Source organism: Lissotriton helveticus, chromosome 5_1, assembly GCF_964261635.1.
Source record: "Lissotriton helveticus chromosome 5_1, aLisHel1.1, whole genome shotgun sequence".
NCBI lineage: Eukaryota > Metazoa > Chordata > Amphibia > Caudata > Salamandridae > Lissotriton > Lissotriton helveticus.
In genome coordinates this window covers 83,679,804-83,699,483 of record NC_136065.1, presented here as the reverse complement: position 1 = coordinate 83,699,483, position 19,680 = coordinate 83,679,804, and the positions used below count along the sequence as shown (strand labels likewise).

Below are 19,680 nucleotides of genomic sequence, written 5' to 3'. Positions count from 1 at the left end.
AGGCGAGGGTTTTGAGCGGCTCTGAGAAGATGAAGTGGACGCAGGGGTGGTCTGTCCAGGTGAGCTCTTCAGTGTGGGTGTAAAGATAGGGTCAAGCGTGTCTCCTGCGATGTGAGTGGGACCGGTGACTAATTGCTCGAGTTTGAGGTTGGCCATACTTCCTGGGATATCAGCCGTGTTGGTGTTCTCAATGTTTTCAAGGGGAAAGTTGAGGTCTCCTAGGAAGATAGTTTCACCTCAATGGGGATAGGAATGATGTAGTCGGAGATGGGGTTGCAGAAGGGAGGGCAGAGTCCCGGGGGTCTGTAGGCGAGGGTTTCTCTGATCGTGGGTTTGCTGTTTGTTTGGAGTTGGAAGTTGAGGTGCTCCATGAAGGGGTGGTGTTGTCTGTGGTGGTTGCACATTTGAGAGTATCTTTGTGAATTATGGCTGTGCCGCTGCTGTTTCTATTGGTCCGGTCTCGGTGCGTGATCTTGCATCCTTCTGGTATGGCTGTGGCAATACTGGGTGCTGATGCGGGGTTCAGCCAGGCATCTGTGGTGAAGATGGTGTCTGGGGTGGTGATGGTTTTCCAATTTCTGTGGCGTCTTTTCAAAGAGATTGTGCGTTGTTCAGCAGGCAGTTGATCTCTCTGAAGGGGTTGGCCACGGACCTGCTGTTAAGTGTGAGTGACTTGTTGTGGCTGATGAACGTGGTGTCAGTTGTTTCTCTTCTGGTACAGGTAAATCGGCAGTTCCGGCAGGAGAAAGGGCCATTGGTGGCCCTGGGTGAGGCCTGGGCGCAGCAGTTGTTCTGGCATCCGGAGTCCAGGGCTCTAAGTGCGTTTGATGTGAAGCACAGGCAGTCCGTGGTGGGTGGAGACCTAGTGCAGAGCGAGGTCCATGCATGGCATACCCACTGTGCGCGTCTGCTGCGTGGGTGCACTGTGGTCTCCATGCCAGAGGACTGGATTACTGGTGGAGGGTGCCAATGGTGCCCATAGGGGAAGATAGCAGGCACAATGGGGAGCGACGCAGGAGGCGAGGTGTAGGGAGCCGCAGGGCTGCAGGCAGCAGAAGGGAGGTCCCAGCAGAGCCTGGGGGGGCAAAGCATAGGCCTGGGCGGGCAGGGAGAGAGGGAAGGGGAAGAAGCCTGACTGCAAGGTCAAGTGCAGCTGGCCCAGGCTACCAGGGTCAAGAGGAGCTCAGCTGGGCGGTAACTACTGGGAGTCAGGGGCAGGTTGGGCTGAGAGGAGAGTGCCAGGCATGGTGTCAGGGTGGGACAAGGCCACATAGCACTTTAACTGAAACTGTGGGCGTAAGAGCGCTGGCCCAGCCTCCTCCAGTTTCTGAAGGGCATGGACGGGCCCACTCTTTGCATGTGCTTTGCCCGGGCACCGCCCGCACAGTTTCTGGGAGTCGGGACCCGCAGAAGCAATAAATCTGCTATGGAAGGTGCAAAACGGGCCAGCCCGCCTCCCGCTGGCTGCTGGGAACTTTAGTTCCCTGAGGCTGATGGCGGCGCTGGCTTTGGCTCCTGAGTGGAGCAGAGAGAGTCGTGAGGCAGGTGTCCGGTGCCTGGAGAAGCGGGTGAGGGAGCGGCAGATACTGCGGTGCCCCATACTTGGTCTGTTGAAACACTATCTACCCTCTATGACCATTGCTTGACATCAGTCTTTGTAAGTGCCTGGGTTAGATCCGTAAAGGCTACCATGTTCTTTGCGAATCTACCACAGTATGTCATCATGCCTAGGAAACGTCTTACTCCTGTCATGAAAGTTGGTGTGAGTACAGATTTCTTGTCTTTGACTTTGTTGGGATTCGGAGCCACCATTTCTGCTGAAAATTTCTATTTGAAGAAACTGATGTGTTGCTTTAGAAAGTCACACTTGCAGGGTTTAGCCTAAGGCCGCTTGAAGGCACTGTAGGACTTTTTGGACACAATAATGACTGACATTGTGTGCCTGCACCAAGATGTCATCACAGATGTTAATTATTCCAGTCAATCCATCTAGAACTTCTTGGATGGTGTTCTCAAAAACATCAGCGACACTGGAGATTTTGAAGTTTAATCCTTTGTATAGTCTCAGACCCAGGTGTGTGGAGAAGGTTGTGATATATCAAAAAGTGGGGTCGAGCATCATCAGGCGATACCCTGATTTAAGATCTGTTTAGAAGAACAAGCTAGCTCCTTTGATCTCATTTATTAGTCCATCCTTTGTAGGCGTGATATGTCGTTGTCTTTGGCATGCCTGATTTAAGAGGTGCATGGCCACACACAGCCATAGGTCTCCTGGCTGTTTGGGCTTCTGGGTGACAACAGTTGAGAAAACCCAAGGAGTGGCCCATAATCTCGCTCGATGATGTCAGCCTCTTCCAGCCTTCATAGCTCCTCTTCCACGTTTGCCTGAAGATGAGTTGCTTTAACAAAAATCATATTCAGGCCTAAATGCTTCAACATAGCTCTATAAAATTGACCCATGTAAGAATTCTCTAGCTCTCCAGCCAAGAGCCGGGAATTCTTGAACTGGAAAGCATAACAATAGGCTTGAAAATCCAGCAGAGCCAGCCCTCCTTGCTTCAGTGTCCTCCAGATCTTGTTTCATGAGATCTTGGCTCCCCTGAATGCCCATATAAAGCTTCCGACCCTCCTTTGCGATTTCAGCAAAAGCTTTTTGGGGAAAGGAAGTGATTTAGTGTTAAACAAGACGATCACCTTAGGAATAACCAGCATCTTAATGATGTTCACCCTTCCATAGACACCGAGGGGCAGATTTCCCCACCTTTGAAGGAAAGCATCTATATCATGGTGTTGTTTGAACATGAGAGATCTTTAAAAAACAAAAGACAAGAGGCGTTCTGCAAAATAGGAATGGTGAGGAATATAAGTTGCTGCCTCTAGAGTCATAAATTAGTTTGAATGGATAGTACAGGTGGGCCTCGACCTTGCATGGACGCAATGAGGTCAGTGGGTGACGTGTCCAGATGTCTGGCATGAGGAGCACCTGATTGCTGTGTTCTGATTGGCTATATGTTCCTAACTAATGTGGCATCTGAATTTATGGTGTTTTAGGAGCAAGCATACCGCCTCCAGCCATGCGTGTTTTATTGGGGCCAATCTCCAGCCATTCGTGTTTTACTGGGGCCAATCTCCCTTGAACCTTGTAGTGTCGCTGCGCCTATCTGTGGGATTGATCTACAGTTTCCTGTCAATGCATTTGTCTGCCGGCTACGTGCCACCCCACCTGTGACCTGTGAATCAATAACCTCAGGCCTAGGTCTCAGTTCTTGCCTGACTATGTATTTGCGAGTCGGGATGATGTGGAGTTCACAACGGGCAAATTCGTTAAAAAGGACGCAGTTTTGTTGGCATAAATGCATGCATTGTTTCTCACATCATCATTGATTTTTTCAATATTAACAATGGCATATCTTAGTTAGGTTTACGTCTGGTATTTCCTCCAAACTCTGAGTTACCTTGATTCCTAGATACCTAATCTGGGTTCTAGTTTGAAGCCCTACCTTCTCTTTAGCCTATGTCATAATCTCGGTCTTCCCCTTATAGATTACATACCCTGAAAGACTCCCAAAATCTCCGGCATTCATCTCAAGCTGTGGAACAGAGACCTCTGGGTTCGATGTATACAGAACTATGCTATCAGCATACAGTGCTATTTTGGTTGGTAACCCTGCAGCTTCAAAGGGAAGACTGGTCTTATCCCACTGATCATCTGGGAAAAGGGCTCAATATATACACAGAACAGAATTGGCAACAAAGTACACCCCTGCCTAGTTCCCGTGGATACCTGAAAAGAAGCTGTAAATTGGCTGCCGGCACCTTATATAACATTTTGTACAACTCCAGTAACTTTACTGCTGACACCAAAATTCTGCAATACCTCCCAAAGATAGACCCAAATAACCCTATCAAATGCTTTAGCAGCATCAAGTCTTACGATTGTAAACAGGAGATTAAATTCCTCGGCCGTATCATTTGCAGCGATAATTCGATGCATTATTCATACAGCTGTCTGTCAGGCACAGACCCCTTTTGATCGAAATGGTTTGAAGGATATCTGACAACCTCTTAGCCAAGATTCCTATGATCATTTTGTAATCACAGTTCGACAACGATATAGGTGTTTAGGAATCTGCTAACCTAGCATCTTTAGGATCATAACTACACTTGCCTCATACCAGGTGGGTGCAATTTAACAGCCCTCCAGAGATCTCATTAAATAAAATACTCAGAAGGGGACCAACGAGGTTATCAATTTTATACAGAATTCAGATGGGATCCCGTCTGGGCCTGCTGCTTTCCCATTACTGAGCCTCCAGACCTGTTCCCTTATCTCTCCCTCTGTGATCCTTCCCCTAAGACATAAAACCTGCTGTTCTGTAAGACGTGGGAGTTTTTGTTTTGGAACCAACCTTTCATTACTAAGGGGTCTGGGTTCAAATCTTCCTTATATATCCCACTAAGACAACCCAACATCTTGATTGTAGAGGATAGTAACAAGGTTTACACTGGCAGGCATTGGTTGTGGCAGTGTTGTGTTGTGGGTGCTGGCAGGAATGCACGTGGACTCCAGTTAAAGAAGTATTTATTAAGTATATACTCAAGACTCCACCAGAAGCAGATGTAACCTGTGAGTCCCCCCTCTCACTGAGCTAACCACAGCTCCTAGAAGACTCGCGTGTGGCACTCCATAGCATCACACGAAGCACGCTTCTCTCACTGAGCTATCTGCCTTAGAACACCCACATCTTGTCATAATGTATTAAAGGTGCTTTTGGATATCGTTAGAGCTTTGACTGTTGTGTATGAACAGTAACTCACACTGAGCTCTAGTCCGCAGGCGCTTCTCTTAATACTAAATATTATTTCAAATACAGGTCTTATGTGATGTTCATCCTCTGTCATTGCTCTTTAATACAATGATGTGTGTGTTATTACAGGTGTACAAATGTGAAGATTCAGAGCCCAGAGATGGTGAAGATTTATAAAGGTAAAAATTATTGTGATGATTAGCGCTGTATGTTACTGTTCATAAAAAGCATGTGGTATGATATGGAATGTTCTATTCCTACGGAATGGGATAGGAAGGGATGGGATAGTGTGTATGTGATGGTATTGTATGGTTTTGAACGTTATGATTGGATGGGCGGGTGGGGTGTGCTATGGGTTGGGATCGTGGTGTAATATGGTATCATGGGATGGTGTGGTTCGGAATGGGATGTGACGAGATGGGATGGTACTAATTGGTAATTTGAATTCAATGGGATGGCATGGATTGGTGTGGTGTGCTATGGAATGGTATGGCATGGAATGTTCAGGTGGTATGTTATGGGGTAGGAAGGGATTAGATGCGATTGGATAGTATGGTATCGAATTTTATGGAATGGTATGTTATGGCGGTATGGTATGTAACGTTATGATGGAATGGGATGGCGTGATGTTCTATGGTGCGGGATCATAGTATATAATGGGATGGAATTGAACCTCAGAATTTGGTATTTACTGTATAACACATTCTGTGTTCCAGAGTTCTAGCTCCAACAGTGACCCAGCGCATGCACCTACAGTGACCTAGTGGTTGGACCTACACAGGCCCAGAGCATGCACCTACTCTGAGCTAGGGCATGCACCTACAGTGATCCAGCACATGCACCTACACTGCCCTAGCTCATGCGCCTACACTGACCTGGCGCATGCATCTACACTGCCCCAGCGCATGCACTAAAACTGCCCTAGTGTATGCACCTACACTGACCCAGCGCATGCACCTACACTGACCTGGCGCATGCATCTACACTGACCTTGCGCATGCATCTACACTGCCCTAGCTCATGCGCCTACACTGACCTGGCGCATGCATCTACACTGCCCCAGCGCATGCACTAAAACTGCCCTAGTGTATGCACCTACACTGACCTTGCGCATGCATCTACACTGACCTAGTGTATGCACCTACACTGACCTAGCACATGCACCTACACTGACCTGGCGCATGCACCTACACTGACCTGGCGCATGCATCTACACTGACCTAGTGTATGCACCTACACTGACCTAGCACATGCACCTACACTGACCTGGCGCATGCATCTACACTGACCTTGCGCATGCATCTACACTGCCCTAGCTCATGCGCCTACACTGACCTGGCGCATGCATCTACACTGCCCCAGCGCATGCACTAAAACTGCCCTAGTGTATGCACCTACACTGACCTTGCGCATGCATCTACACTGACCTAGTGTATGCACCTACACTGACCTAGCACATGCACCTACACTGACCTGGCGCATGCATCTACACTGACCCAGCGCATGCACCTACACCGACCTAGCGCATGCACCTACACTGACCTAGCGCATGCACCTACACTGACCTAGGGCATGCACCTACACCGACCTAGCGCATGCACCTACACTGACCTAGCGCATGCACCTACACTGACCTAGCACATGCACCTACACTGACCTAGTGTATGCACCTACACTGACCTGGCGCATGCATCTACACTGACCTTGCGCATGCATCTACACTGACCTAGTGTATGCACCTACACTGACCTGGCGCATGCACCAACACTGACCTTGCGCATGCACATACACTGACCTAGTGTATGCACCTACACTGACCTGGCGCATGCATCTACACTGACCTAGTGTATGCACCTACACTGACCTGGCGCATGCATCTACACTGACCTTGCGCATGCACATACACTGACCTAGTGTATGCACCTACACTGACCTGGCGCATGCATCTACACTGACCTTGCGCATGCATCTACACTGACCTAGTGTATGCACCTACACTGACCTGGCGCATGCATCTACACTGACCTAGTGTATGCACCTACACTGACCTTGCGCATGCATCTACACTGACCTAGTGTATGCACCTACACTGACCTGGCGCATGCATCTACACTGACCTAGTGTATGCACCTACACTGACCTTGCGCATGCATCTACACTGACCTAGTGTATGCACCTACACTGACCTGGCGCATGCATCCACATTGGCCTAGTGGTTGCACCTACACTGACCTAGTGTATGCACCTACACTGACCTTGCGCATGCATCTACACTGCCCTAGCACATGCACCTACACTGACCTAGCGCATGCACCTACACTGACCTGGCGCATGCACCTACACTGACCTGGCGCATGCACCTACACTGACCTAGCGCATGCACCTACACTGACCTGGCGCATGCACCTACACTGACCTGGCGCATGCATCTACACTGACCTAGTGTATGCACCTACACTGACCTGGCGCATGCACCTACACTGACCTAGCGCATGCACCTACACTGACCTGGCGCATGCACCTACACTGACCTGGCGCATGCACCTACACTGACCTGGCGCATGCACCTACACTGACCTGGCGCATGCACCTACACTGAACCGCAGGGGCTAAGATCACGATATGCGTGTCAATATTATCCCCTTACTTGTGAGCCCAGATCCTGCTAGGCTGCCCCCATAGGAGTGGGCAATATAATGCCACTCACGAAGCCTGATTTTGTTTCCGCCCCTAGTGTAACATCCCCTATGATAGATCCCGCCAGCTTGAGGGTACTCGCGTGGAATGTACAAGGTGTTGGGACCAAGGGGGGATGACACTCTTTGGTGTAGGACATTCCAAGGCTGCCAAATAATTGCACTACAAGAGACATGGGATACAGGTGAAGGCTTTCACTTGAATGGTTTAACCTCTTACGTTAAGCATGAAGTCCCCTCCACGTCAGGGCGCGCAAGGGGAGGTCTTCTCCTATTGGTTTCTCTCGACTTGGGCTACAGAGTGAGCCACTTTGTGTCATTCTCCCCATATTTTGGCAGTAGTGCTGATTTTTAAGGATCACCACCCGCTATTAGTAATAAACTTCTAGAATTTTTTTCTAGACTTTTTGCAAATTAACATTTAGTTGCCTTGGGAAGTTTTGTTGATGCATATAAAAAATGGAAACATACTTATTCTGAGATCTTAATTCTGGGCGATTTTAATACACATTTGTGCAAGTTGAACTGTATTTTAAATAAGGCCCCTGCGGACGGTCTATTTTTTACCCATTTTGAACATTCAGAGTCAGGCATACTCTTAGAGGGGCTTCTTGCTGCAAATGATTTGTATTGTTTAGAGCAAACGGGGTGAATACTCCTATTCCGCTTTTCCAAGTAGGGGATGCTCCAGTATTATTGATTTTGTAATTATTTCTGCATCTTTATCTCCTGGGGTCTGTAGTATGAACGTTACCTAGAGCACTTATAGTGATCATAATCCCCTTACACTTGACTTGTTATACTCATCTGCCTTTTATAAGGTAGAGAGTAGGGGTATCTCTACCCATGACATTAGCACTAAGGACCAGTCACGTAGACTGAAATGGATGAAAGTGGTGCCTGGACAGTTTTTATATAAGTTGTACGTGAAGTGCACAGATGAGGTTTCAGTATGTATGGACAGCACTGGGTCGGGTGAAGCGGTATTAGACGCCTTTGAAATACCGACCAATCAGATAGCCACTAACTTAACTATCCCATGCAGGGTAACGGATCCAAAGCGATGAGATGGTTTGATGGTACCTGTTATACCACCCATAATAACTTAGTACTGGCCCTTAAACAAAAACCCATAAATATGAGTAATATCAGGGCATGCAGAGCAGACTATAAGACGGCCACTCAAGAGAGGAAGAAAGCTATCAGGGAAAGGGCATGGGGGGATCTTGGTCAAGCAAGCACCTACTCGGATAGTAAGATGTTCTGGGCGGTGGTGAACAGCCCGTTTTATTCGGAGACTGGAAACACTAATACAGACAGCATAGTAGCCCCTGACCGGTGGATAGAGGTTTTTTGGGGGGAATGTATAGTGATGGTGAGTTGGAGAGGCTGGAACCAGAGGGGGAGCCTATCCCGCCGTTAGAACCACTTCATTTTAATGTTATTGAGTCCAGGCAGCTGTTCTTGGCACAGCTGGGGGAATGGCCCCTGGCCCGGATGAGGTACCAGCTGACCTGTATAAGACAGACACTCTGGTATGGGCTGCTATATTGGCTCGGGTTTTTAATGCTGCTGGTACCTGTGGCTTTCCCCCATCATGGGCAAAAGCTATTATCATTCTAATTTTTAGAAAGGGCGCTAGGGACGACCCTGCCTGTTGCAGACCTGTCTCACTTTTGGATTCCGCTGCCAAAGTTACGGGAAAGGTGACTTTGAAACAGCTATCACTATGGCTAGAACATTTTAATGTCATTAGCGATCTGCAGTATGGGTTCAGGCAAGGGAGAGGCACATTGGATCAATGTATAAACTTGAGCCCGGTGATTGGGAAGTATACCATAGCAAAGAGGGGCCACTGCACGTGGGATTCATGGATCTAACGTCGGCCTTTGATCGAGTAAATCGATCAGAACTGTGGCAGATTCTGGGGGAATTGGGCATGGAACCGAGTCAGGTATCCTTTTTACACTATGCCCATAATAACACAACGGCAGCGGTAAGATTTAAAGATGACGGTAGTTTAACAGATTGCTTGGAGGTTAAGCGAGGGGTACGACGGGGGTGCATTATGGCACCTCTATTGTTCACACTTTACATAAATAAACTAAGAGACTACCTCACAGGCAGTGCTGAAGACATCCCAAGAGCTGGGTCCAAATTGGTCCCAGCATTACTGTACGCAGATGATGCAGTGTTGTTCGCAAGGACCGCATAGGTCTCCAAAATCTTTTAAATACTTTTATTGATTTTGAGGAGTCACTTGATTTAGCGACCAACTTTACCAAATCGCACTGAATGACAATGGACAGTTAGAAGGCAGCAATTTTTTGTAAGGGGTGGAATTGTCGAAAGTGTCCACTTTTCTGTATTTGGGAATGTTATTTGACGATAATGGGTCCTGGGCTGCGCTAAGGCAATTAAAAAAAGAACACTTTGGACAGAGCAGTCTGGCTGTTTGGGATTTTACCAAAAGACTGGAGTCGAAACCAATACCTGCCCTACTCAAGGTTTATAAAGAGAAATGTATCTCTAAGGGGACATATGGGTGTGACGTATGGGGTCATAAGGATGTGAGGGATATCCAGGGGGTCCAAAACAAATGTACGCGCAATTGACGCTGCTGGGCTGTTCAGATATGTATAGTAAACCAAAATCTTTAGGACCGACCGCGATCAAGGACATTAAAATGAAGTTCTTGGTTAGGCAGCAGATGACTATGGAGGGCCTCGAGCTTGCCAAGCCCATGGTGAGAAGGTATGTCAGCCTCAGTTCAACCCCACAGCCACAGCCCTATTTGTCACTAGTAACAAATGTACAACATCGTTTTGTTTTAACTAGATTCTGGCTAAATCACGTGTCCTGGTCTTTAGCCTCCCCAAGGGGTTTTCACGGCCAGGTACCTTAAAGCCGTGCCCCTGTGATAATTTTCAGAATAGGACACTTTGCATTTTATCTTTTTCTGTCAATTTTATACCCCACTTCGTAAGAAATCTATATTGCCGCTATTGAGAGAGGCAAACTTTGTTCAAGTAAGGCCTGCGCTGTTATTTTTACAAATGCGGCCCTCCCCTGTGGTGGGCTTTGGGGTTGCAAGTTTTCAGCTAGGGGCAATGAGATCTAGGAAGAAGATGTCCCTGCAGTAATTGCAGAACAACCTTTTTAAATAAGTTTATGACATTATATAATAAATACCTAATCATGGGGATATTTCTTAAGCATTTATTGCTATGGTATTTTATTTGTTGCGTTTTTAAATGCATTGATATTTGAATGATTTTTTACAATGTGTTTTACTTCAATTTAACCAAAGTAATTAATTGCTGTATATGTAATATGTGTATGATGGGGTCCTTGTAATGGACATGTATACCATTTCTTTCTTTTTTAACGTATTGATAGTCCTTCCAAAGTCTTTATATGTTTTAATTGTGTGCTTTTCTGGCTTTTGGTAGCCGAATAAAGTGTTTGAGGCATATGAGCTGCAGATTGTACACTTAGCATTAGATCGCTACCTGGTGTTGGGCTCGGATGATTGCAGGTTGTTGTCTTCTTGGAAGAAGTCTTTGTAGTCACGAGATAGGTGACTCCTCCCTTGGACAATACTCCGCATGGGCATCGGCTCCATCCTTAGATTGTTTTTCGCCATGATGGGAAATGATGGAGTTAGTAGAAGTAAAGAAAAAAGGATGTCCATGCGTGTGTATCTAAGTAAGATGAAACTGGAATGGATACAAGCCCCGGGGAGGCGGGAGGGCGTGTACAATTCTGCAGCTCTACATGCCAAGAACAGATGGCAGTTTATCTAAGTGTGTTAGCTTGTGCCCTCTGGGCCAGTGAATGTAATGCCCCAATTATGTAACCGATTGCTGTAATGTAGAGAGCCATGTATTCAATAAGTCCATCTAGATGTCTGACTTACTAGACTGGTATGTTAAGGCTTTGACGACAGTTTGAAAGTAACTAAGCAAAATATCCCATGTATTGTTGTTGTTTCCTCCCTGACAAGGGGAGTGGCGGTCCAGCACTTCAGCTTGTAGAGAGATGTCTGGAGACAGTGATAAGGGGGGGGGGCAGGCAGAGGTATTCCTTCTCCCTGTATCAACACAGGCTTTGTCTGTGGCTCCACCTGTGAGTGGAAAGGTCTCATCCAATTGAGTATTCCTCCCGAACTTGAATGGAATTCAACAGCCCTATAAGAGAAATACCATTGGTAATTTACTGTTTTGTTCCCTTAACAGGATCCTTGCTGTCCAAGCCTGAAAGTTGAGGCTTAAAGCTGTTATCGTTGGAATTATATGGTTGGTGCACCTCAACAATCACTTGCCTAACCTTGCCCTTTGTCAGGACAGTGTTTGGCTCTATTACACATTTAGCTGCCAGTGGCCATTGGAATTAAGAACCAGTCCCTCAGGAACTGTATCCAGCTCAGACTGCAAAATCCCTAAGTCATTCTGACTTCAATGAGCTCAACACCTGAGTTTGGCTTCTCTACACAGCTCGGAAGCTCCTTTTTGCCCAGTCCTCCCACGGGAAGGCAGGTTTTATAGTTTTAATTTCTGCGGAGGTAGACTTTAGAGCTATCTTGTGAGTTTTGGGCGTTATTTAGGAAGAACTAGGTGAAAACGGATGTAGCGAGCTTTGTAATCCACTTGCCTCTTTGTGATGTGCAAGTAAAGCAGCCACTAGATTCTTTAAAAAAACTAATTTTGTCTCCATTTCCCCCTGTACTTTTTGGCTGGTAGTTGGAAGCTCTGGTATAATTGAAGGAAATCCCCCTCTTGTTCTGTTGTAGCCTCTGCTTGCGTGGGTTTCATTTTTTGTTTGAAGTCAATTGATTGGAACACTTTTGTCTATGCCGAGCAGTTGTTGGCGCCCCTCCTGTTCTTCCTGAGAGCATAGTGGGACTATCAACCACGCTGTACTGAGTATCTAAAGTATATATAATAGCCGTCGTGTGGTGAGTACCTTCGCGGGTTTTCCACTTTCTGAGCTGTTAGGGACTTAAAGATTACACTGCGCACCCCACGTAATCACAAGATGGTTACTTGAATGCGCAAAGTCAGACACAATCTGTGCCCTAGCAAGGCTATTAGTGGGAGGGTTTTGTTTGACTGGATCTCTGGCGTGTTGGACGGTCAGAGGTGTTCCTTCAGAGATGCAGACCTCTGAAGGAGCATGCGGCACCGACCATGTGCCAGCCGCATCCGCGCCTCTCGGTGATTACCGCAGCACTGGCCATACCTGCAACCAGTGGCGTAAAGAAAGTTGAGGGGGGCCCCCATGCAAGGCACATGGAGGGGCCCCGTTCCGCGTTTAATCCAGAACTCTCAGGCCTGAGTACTGTGCTGAGGGACTGCTGCCGCCCAAGGTCCCCCCTGCACTGCGGGGGCTTCGGAGGCCTGTGCTACGCCACTGCCTGCAACGACCTGCCTCCTGGGTTCCCGAGTGTAATCCCCAGGTCTAGCTGCCTCTAGTGTCACTCCCTTCTCATTGCCCCTGTGTCCTCGCCGGTTCACCAGCCGCACTCCTTGACTTAGACTGAATATCCCAGCCGCAAAGAGGCCGATGCTGAACAGAGCGAGCCTGAGCGTGGTAAATGTCCCACGCAGGGCCACACTACCGCCACTGCCACCCACGCCAGTATCTTGCTGCTGGAGCCTTGCTGCTGAAACCTCACTGCCAAGGCCCCGCTGGGACCGCACAGACAACTTCCTCTTCAGAGGGGAGCCGTGGGGATACCAGTGCAGGCTGGTACAAGCTCCAAGCTCTGAGCTCCAGCAATGCACCCAGACTGGAGCAAGGGCCGGAGGCTCACAGGAGCTGAGCCTCTCTGCTCCGCTCCTGGGATTGCGGTGCGTCCCCTCATCACTTGCGTCACTTCCGTTTCCCTTGTGATCGAATCGCCAGTAACACTCCGGGTAGCTCTGTCACTCATTACCATCTAATACAATGCACTGACTAGTATTGTATACCTTCTAGAAGCTCTACTACTCTGCACCATACCTTGGAGTAGCTCTGTCACTCTGTGCCATCTAATTTAATGTACTGACTACAACAGTTTACCTTCTAATAGCTCTGTCACTGTGTAACATTTTTATGCAGTGTACTGACTATTACAGTACACCTTCTAGTAGTTCTCTTACACTGTATCATCCAATGCAGTGTACTGACTAGAACCGTTTACTTTGGCGTAGCTCTGTCACTCTGTACCATCTAATTTAATGTACTGACTACAACAGTTTAATTTCTAATAGCTTGGCACTCTGTAACATTTTTATGCCGTGTACTGACTAGTACAGTTTACCTTCGAGTAGCTCTTCTACTCTGTACCATATATTATATAGTACTGATTAGTACAGTACGCCTTGGAGTAGCTCTGTCACTCAATACCATCTAATGCAGCGTACTGACTAATAAAGTATACCTTCCAGTTGCTCTGTCACTCAGTACCATCTAATGCAGTGCTTGGACTAGTACAGTATACCTTCTAGTAGCTCTCCTACTCTGTACCGTCCAATACAGTGTACTGACTACTACTGTATACCTTTGGAGTAGCTCTATTACTGTGTGTCATATAACGCAGTGTACTAAGTAATCCTGTATCCCTTGGAGTAGCACTGTCAATCTGTGCCATCTAATGCACTGTACTGACTAGCAATAGCGGCTGGTGCCATTTGGAATTGGTGGGTGTAAACGTTGCGGATGGGAGGTTGCGAACAAGCTGCTACAGAAGCTCAGTTAAATACATATAAAGGGATTTGTAAGTGCACTGCCACTGCCAGACATGTTAACTTGAAATTGTAAATCGATCTCATTGGCATCGCATCGCTTTACATGAACACCAGTTACAATTACACATGGTCACGTTAATTTATATAGGCATGGGGAGATTAAGTGATTGGCCCAGAATCACAGGACATTGAGCTGACGCCGGGACTCCGTGTTCAGTTCTACATAACTGTAACTCCAGCACACTGAGCACAGATAATGTTCACCTTAAAAACGTAACAGGGCGGCCTTACTATGTCACTTCATGGGTCACCTACTCGGGACCAGGACCTGATGACATGGCGAACTCTAAGTTACTCTCAATAACGCAACGCTTAACCCTCGTTTTTTCCACTCCGTCCCTCGGCACTATGAGGCGGGAACCATACCAACTGAAAGAAAGGCAGCAAGGGATAGAAAATGACCAATCACTGAATGGCTTTATAATAAAACCATACTGTGATTGGCCATGTTCCTCTGTAAAGCCAAAACCTGCTGCCTCCAAGACCAGGACTACTCCCCGCCTCTCTTGAGCCAATCCAGTCACTGCTCCTCTGCTGTGTATCAGCAAACAGCATAAGAGCAGTTCCAGGATTGGCTGGAGCAGCCAAAGTCAGCGCTCCTTTGCAGACCGGAGGAGGCTGCGGCTGTGATCCCTGACTCACTAACGTTCTGCTGGTGGAGAGGACTCCCGTGCACATGTCGGGTTGGTCGTAGGAAAACACCTCTGCAGCCCGACATGCGCACTTACACTTCAGGCCCAGCCAGTCTGAGTCTCTCTGTGCTGTTTATAAGATGCCCCCCCCTCACATGATTGGAAGACTAGGCATCCGTCTGCAATGGGCACTGCACTCGGCCATGGCTGAAATAAGAACAGCGTGACACGGGCAGGAATATAAACATTTATAATTGTTGATAGCATAACTTTTTAAATCTGGCAGCACATACAGGGGGGCAACACCCTAATGCCCCCATTGAGAAACTGCCGCTGCTGACTAGTACTGTATACCTTCAGCTTTGTTTCCATCTAATGTTGTATACTGACTAGTACTGTATGCCTTGGAGTAGCTTTGTCACTTTGTACCATCCAATGCAGTGTACTGGCTAGTACAGTATACCTTCTAGTAGCTCTGTCACTCTGTACCATTGAATGCAGTGAACTGACTAGTACCGTACACATTCTAGAAGCTCTGTCACTCTACACCATCTAATTTAGAGTCCTGACTATTACAGTATACCTTGGAGTAGCTCTTTCACTATGTACCCTCGAATGTAATGTACCGACTAGTACTGTATACCTTCTAGTAGCTCTCCTACTCTGTACCATATATGATATACTACCATTGAATGGGTAGTACTGTATACCTTGGAGTGTTTATTTCATTCTTGGCTATCTACTGCAGTGTACTGACTAGTATTGTATATCTTGGAATACCTCTGTCACTGTGCTGTCTAATACACTTTACTAACTAGTACAGTATTCCTTCTAGTACCATGTAATATAGAGTACTGACTAGTACAGTACTCTTCATGTATCTTTTACTTTGTGGTAGTGTGGTGTAGTATGAGCTGCGAGGTGCAGTGTAGTGTGTAGTAGAATGCCCTATGTAGTGCAGCGTGATGTTCGGTGTAGTGTGTGCTCTAGATGAATGTGTGCTTTAGTGTAATGAGCGGTCTAGTGCGTCACGCTTTAGTGCAGTGATCAGTCTAGTGCGTCACGCTTTAGTGCAGTGATCAGTCTAGTGCTGCACGCTTTAGTGTAGTGAGCGGTCTAGTGCCGCATGCTTTAGTGTAGTGAGCAGTCTAGTGCTGCGCTTTTTAGTGTAGTGAGCAGTCTAGTGCCGCGCGCTTTAGTGTAGTGAGCAGTCTAGTGCTGCGCTTTTCAGTGTAGTGAGCAGTCTAGTGCTGTACGCTTTAGTGTAATGAGCAGTCTAGTGCCGCGCGCTTTAGTGTAGTGATCAGTCTAGTGCTGCGCTCTCTAGCGCCGCGTGCTCCTTTCAGATGTGGTGTAAATTAATCATATGTAAAACAGAAGTAGTAATTAAACCCTTTATTTGTGTCATTAAATCTCTAATTCTGATTCTCTTCTCTGCAGTGATGGTGACTCTGGATCCTGACACGGCTCATCCTCAGCTCCTCCTGTCTGAGGGGGGGAGACGTGTGAGACGCACACAGACAGCACAGCACCTGCCGGACACCCGCAAGAGATTCACCCACTGGACCTGTGTGCTGGGGAGCGAGGGGTTCACCTCCGGCAGACATTACTGGGAGGTGCAGCTGCTGCAGGAGGGGGTGGGGTGTGATGTGGGGGTCGCAGCAGAGTCTGTGAACAGGAAGGGAGGCTTCACAGAGTCACCTGAGGGGGGAGTCTGGGCTCTGCAGGTGCGGGGGGGTCAGTACAAGGCTCTCACCTCCCCTCAGACCCCTCTGACCCCGCGTGAGAAGCCCCTGAAGCTGGGGGTGTATCTGGACTACGAGGGGGGGCGGCTGTCCCTGTACAATGCTGTCTCCATGGAGCTTCTCTACTCCTTCCCGCAGGCCCCCTTCACACAGAGGCTCTTCCCGTACTTCTTTGTCTATGGAGCGGAGCTGAGGCTGGTGTGAGAGCTGCAGGGAGCTTCAGCCCCTCATCCTTCCATCGCACCACCCCTGCAGTGATAACAATGGGGGGGAGGGGGCAGTGACTGGAAAAGAAGGTTTCATCCACAGTTTAAACACCAACATTCCAAAGAATCTTCAAACACCAACATTCCAAAGAATCTTCTTCACAATGACCCTCCCACATGTTGCCATGACAACCAGAAGCCTCTCATGAAACTGAATACTACAAATCTCTTTTCCTTGTTTGCTGTGTGAATCATGCACCAGACATCATGTAACATATGATAAAGACTCTTTAAAATTCAAAGATGTGTATTTCTTTCACACGTGGAACTTTGGCATTAATATGCACATTATAGCGCTGCGCTGCGAAGTACCTATTGAAAGTGATTGTTTTTAAATATGACCTTAGAAACCAGTCCTGCACTTGCTACAGGGCTAATATTAGTGACCTCAGAGGCAAGACAGTTGTCACATGAACCCTGTACGTAACCCAGATTCAGGGCGGCTTTAGGACAGTGCGACCGGTGCAGCCGCACCTGTGCTAACCTGGGAGAGGCGCTGTGTTCAGAAATAACTTTGGCTTTTAAAAGCAAATGCTGCTTCCTTGTGTGTCCAGCAGGTTTCAGGCAACAATAAAAATGTCAAGATGATGCAGGTGATTAATGTTTCTGCTGGAGAGAGATCGAAGTTTTGTCTTGTCACAGTTTCGACTCATCATTAAGTAGCGCAGAGGGTTAATATGTCGGCTGCAAAGAACGTGTACATGCAGAACACAGAACGGTAATCCTCATTGGTTTGTGTAACATTTCCTATAGACTGATTTACACATATAAGATTCATTGCCTCTATTAAAGGGTGTTTGGTGTAAAGTGCTCTGACACCCTAGAGTTGGCATGAGTAGCGCTATAAAACAAAAGACATGCGTATGAGAGAGGGACTGTACAGAGATGAGTGCCCCTGTTGGAAGGTGGGAGTGAGGGAATATTTGGAAATGGCGGTCATGGGCGGAGGGGCGTGAAAAAGTATTGCCACACCTGGCGCCTCTAACTCTAAAGCCGGCCCTGCCCAGATTATTTTAGATCCATTAATTCAAACACAATAGGTTTTTGTACCTCTGGTATTCTAAACTCGCGATTTGGAAGGTGCTTTCATATGTGATAGGGTAGAAAATGGACGATCGGTGAAGTTAAATATTTGTTTAGGAAGCCGCAACGAATCCAAATAACCTAATAAATGGGTATCTATGTGTCTCTCCCTTTTACCTTTAATATTAATGCTCTTGTGATCCATCACCTGTGAATCAAGCTGATATTTCTTCGCCAGGGTTTAAAACTTCTTTCTGTGGACGGTGTTTTTGTGACTTGAGCATGACGAGGCCAGTGAAGATACATCACAATACAGACCTATTTTTTAAACATTGCAGTTCCTAAACTGCAAAGATTCCATCACAATTACAGACCATCATGTATAAGTTGGTTTGTTGTGAAACATCTGCCCTGCTGGACAAGCCACTGTTGTAATTTATGAAATGTGTATTGTTCAAAGATATGCAGATCCTGTGAACAATGTGCAATAATCTTATATTCCAGCAGCACAAATACAACACAACAGCCTCCTGCAGGGCTTTCATGACTCCACAAACATTTCCAGGTCGTAATTAGGTAGAATTAACTTGTCTGCAACATTTTTTCCAGATGTTATTGTGTATTTACAGGCCATCCTGTATTAAAAGCAGAATCTATTTTTGTCATGAAACTTTGAGAAGAGCAGCTACATGTGTGACACTGAGAAGCAAATCTGCCTGTCAAGCCAACAAGGTTCTTAATAGAAAGCATCAAACTACATGTTACAAAATGCAATTTCATATTGACACAAAACGTCAGAGGTTGTGGTGATAGAGCGCGCAGGTCACCCGACTCACAATTTTACCATATACGCATTGGGCCCATAAATTCGATCTTCCATATTTATTAATCGGGCAACCTTACACTCTACTACCAGTATCCCTGTTCCTTCCTATTGTATTTCCAATGTACCCGACTTACCACTCCACCGTTACGGGTACCTATGATCTCAATGGATCAGGGAGCTAGCTGTGAAGATAAGTAGGCAAAACCAAAAATACCATATACAGTTGAATAATGTTTTTGTACTCATAAATAACCACACACTCGGGAAGTTTTCAAAACCTTTATCTAATCATCATTATCTTCTAGTGTCATGAGCCAAAGGTTAACACCAATCAAGCTATCTATCACGAGAATCATAAAAATGGTATAACTATGTATGAGAGTAAGAAACATTTAGAATCACGAAAATAAAGGAAGGGAAAACAAGGAACACGCTATTTAGATAAACAGAACTTCACAACTTCACTAAAGGCGGGTAAAGAAAGGGAACATACTAATCAGAGTGGACTTTCAAAACTCACATAACGGTCCAGAGGAAATGAGACTCAGACTATTTAATTTATCCAGATATGCTTATCCGCTATAGGAAGGGTAAGAATGGAACAACCTTATATGCAAACAGTTTTAGCATTTGCTAAAGGTAGGTAAAAGTGGAACACGCTAATAAACCATAAAACATGAAAAATCTTTATTTGAGGAGAGAAAGGTTAAATGACTTATGTAATGTTTACTTCGTTCAAGCCAATAGGAATGAGTTTTGTAAATGTAAATGTAAATGTACAGGAATTTATATAGCGCAAATCACCAAGCGGTTTCTAAGCGCTTGCTTAGGGAAACCGTCCTGGTATTCCCCTGTGAGATAACCCCGGCAGGGTATCCGCAAGGTGAAAGCCA

The 19,680-nt window shown here is 46.6% G+C and overlaps 1 protein-coding gene across 1 annotated transcript in view; it reads left to right on the top strand.

Moving 5' to 3' along the window:
• Nucleotides 1–17,151, top strand: part of LOC144752975 (E3 ubiquitin-protein ligase TRIM39-like) — a 51,734-nt gene extending 34,583 nt beyond the window's left edge. The window contains exons 5-6 of the mRNA XM_078640784.1: nucleotides 4,938–4,987; nucleotides 16,368–17,151. Of these exons, the coding sequence (XP_078496910.1) occupies nucleotides 4,938–4,987; nucleotides 16,368–16,876 (559 nt within the window). The 3' untranslated portion in view covers nucleotides 16,877–17,151. The remainder of the gene's footprint in view (nucleotides 1–4,937; nucleotides 4,988–16,367) is intronic.
• Nucleotides 17,152–19,680: the final 2,529 nt, after the last annotated feature.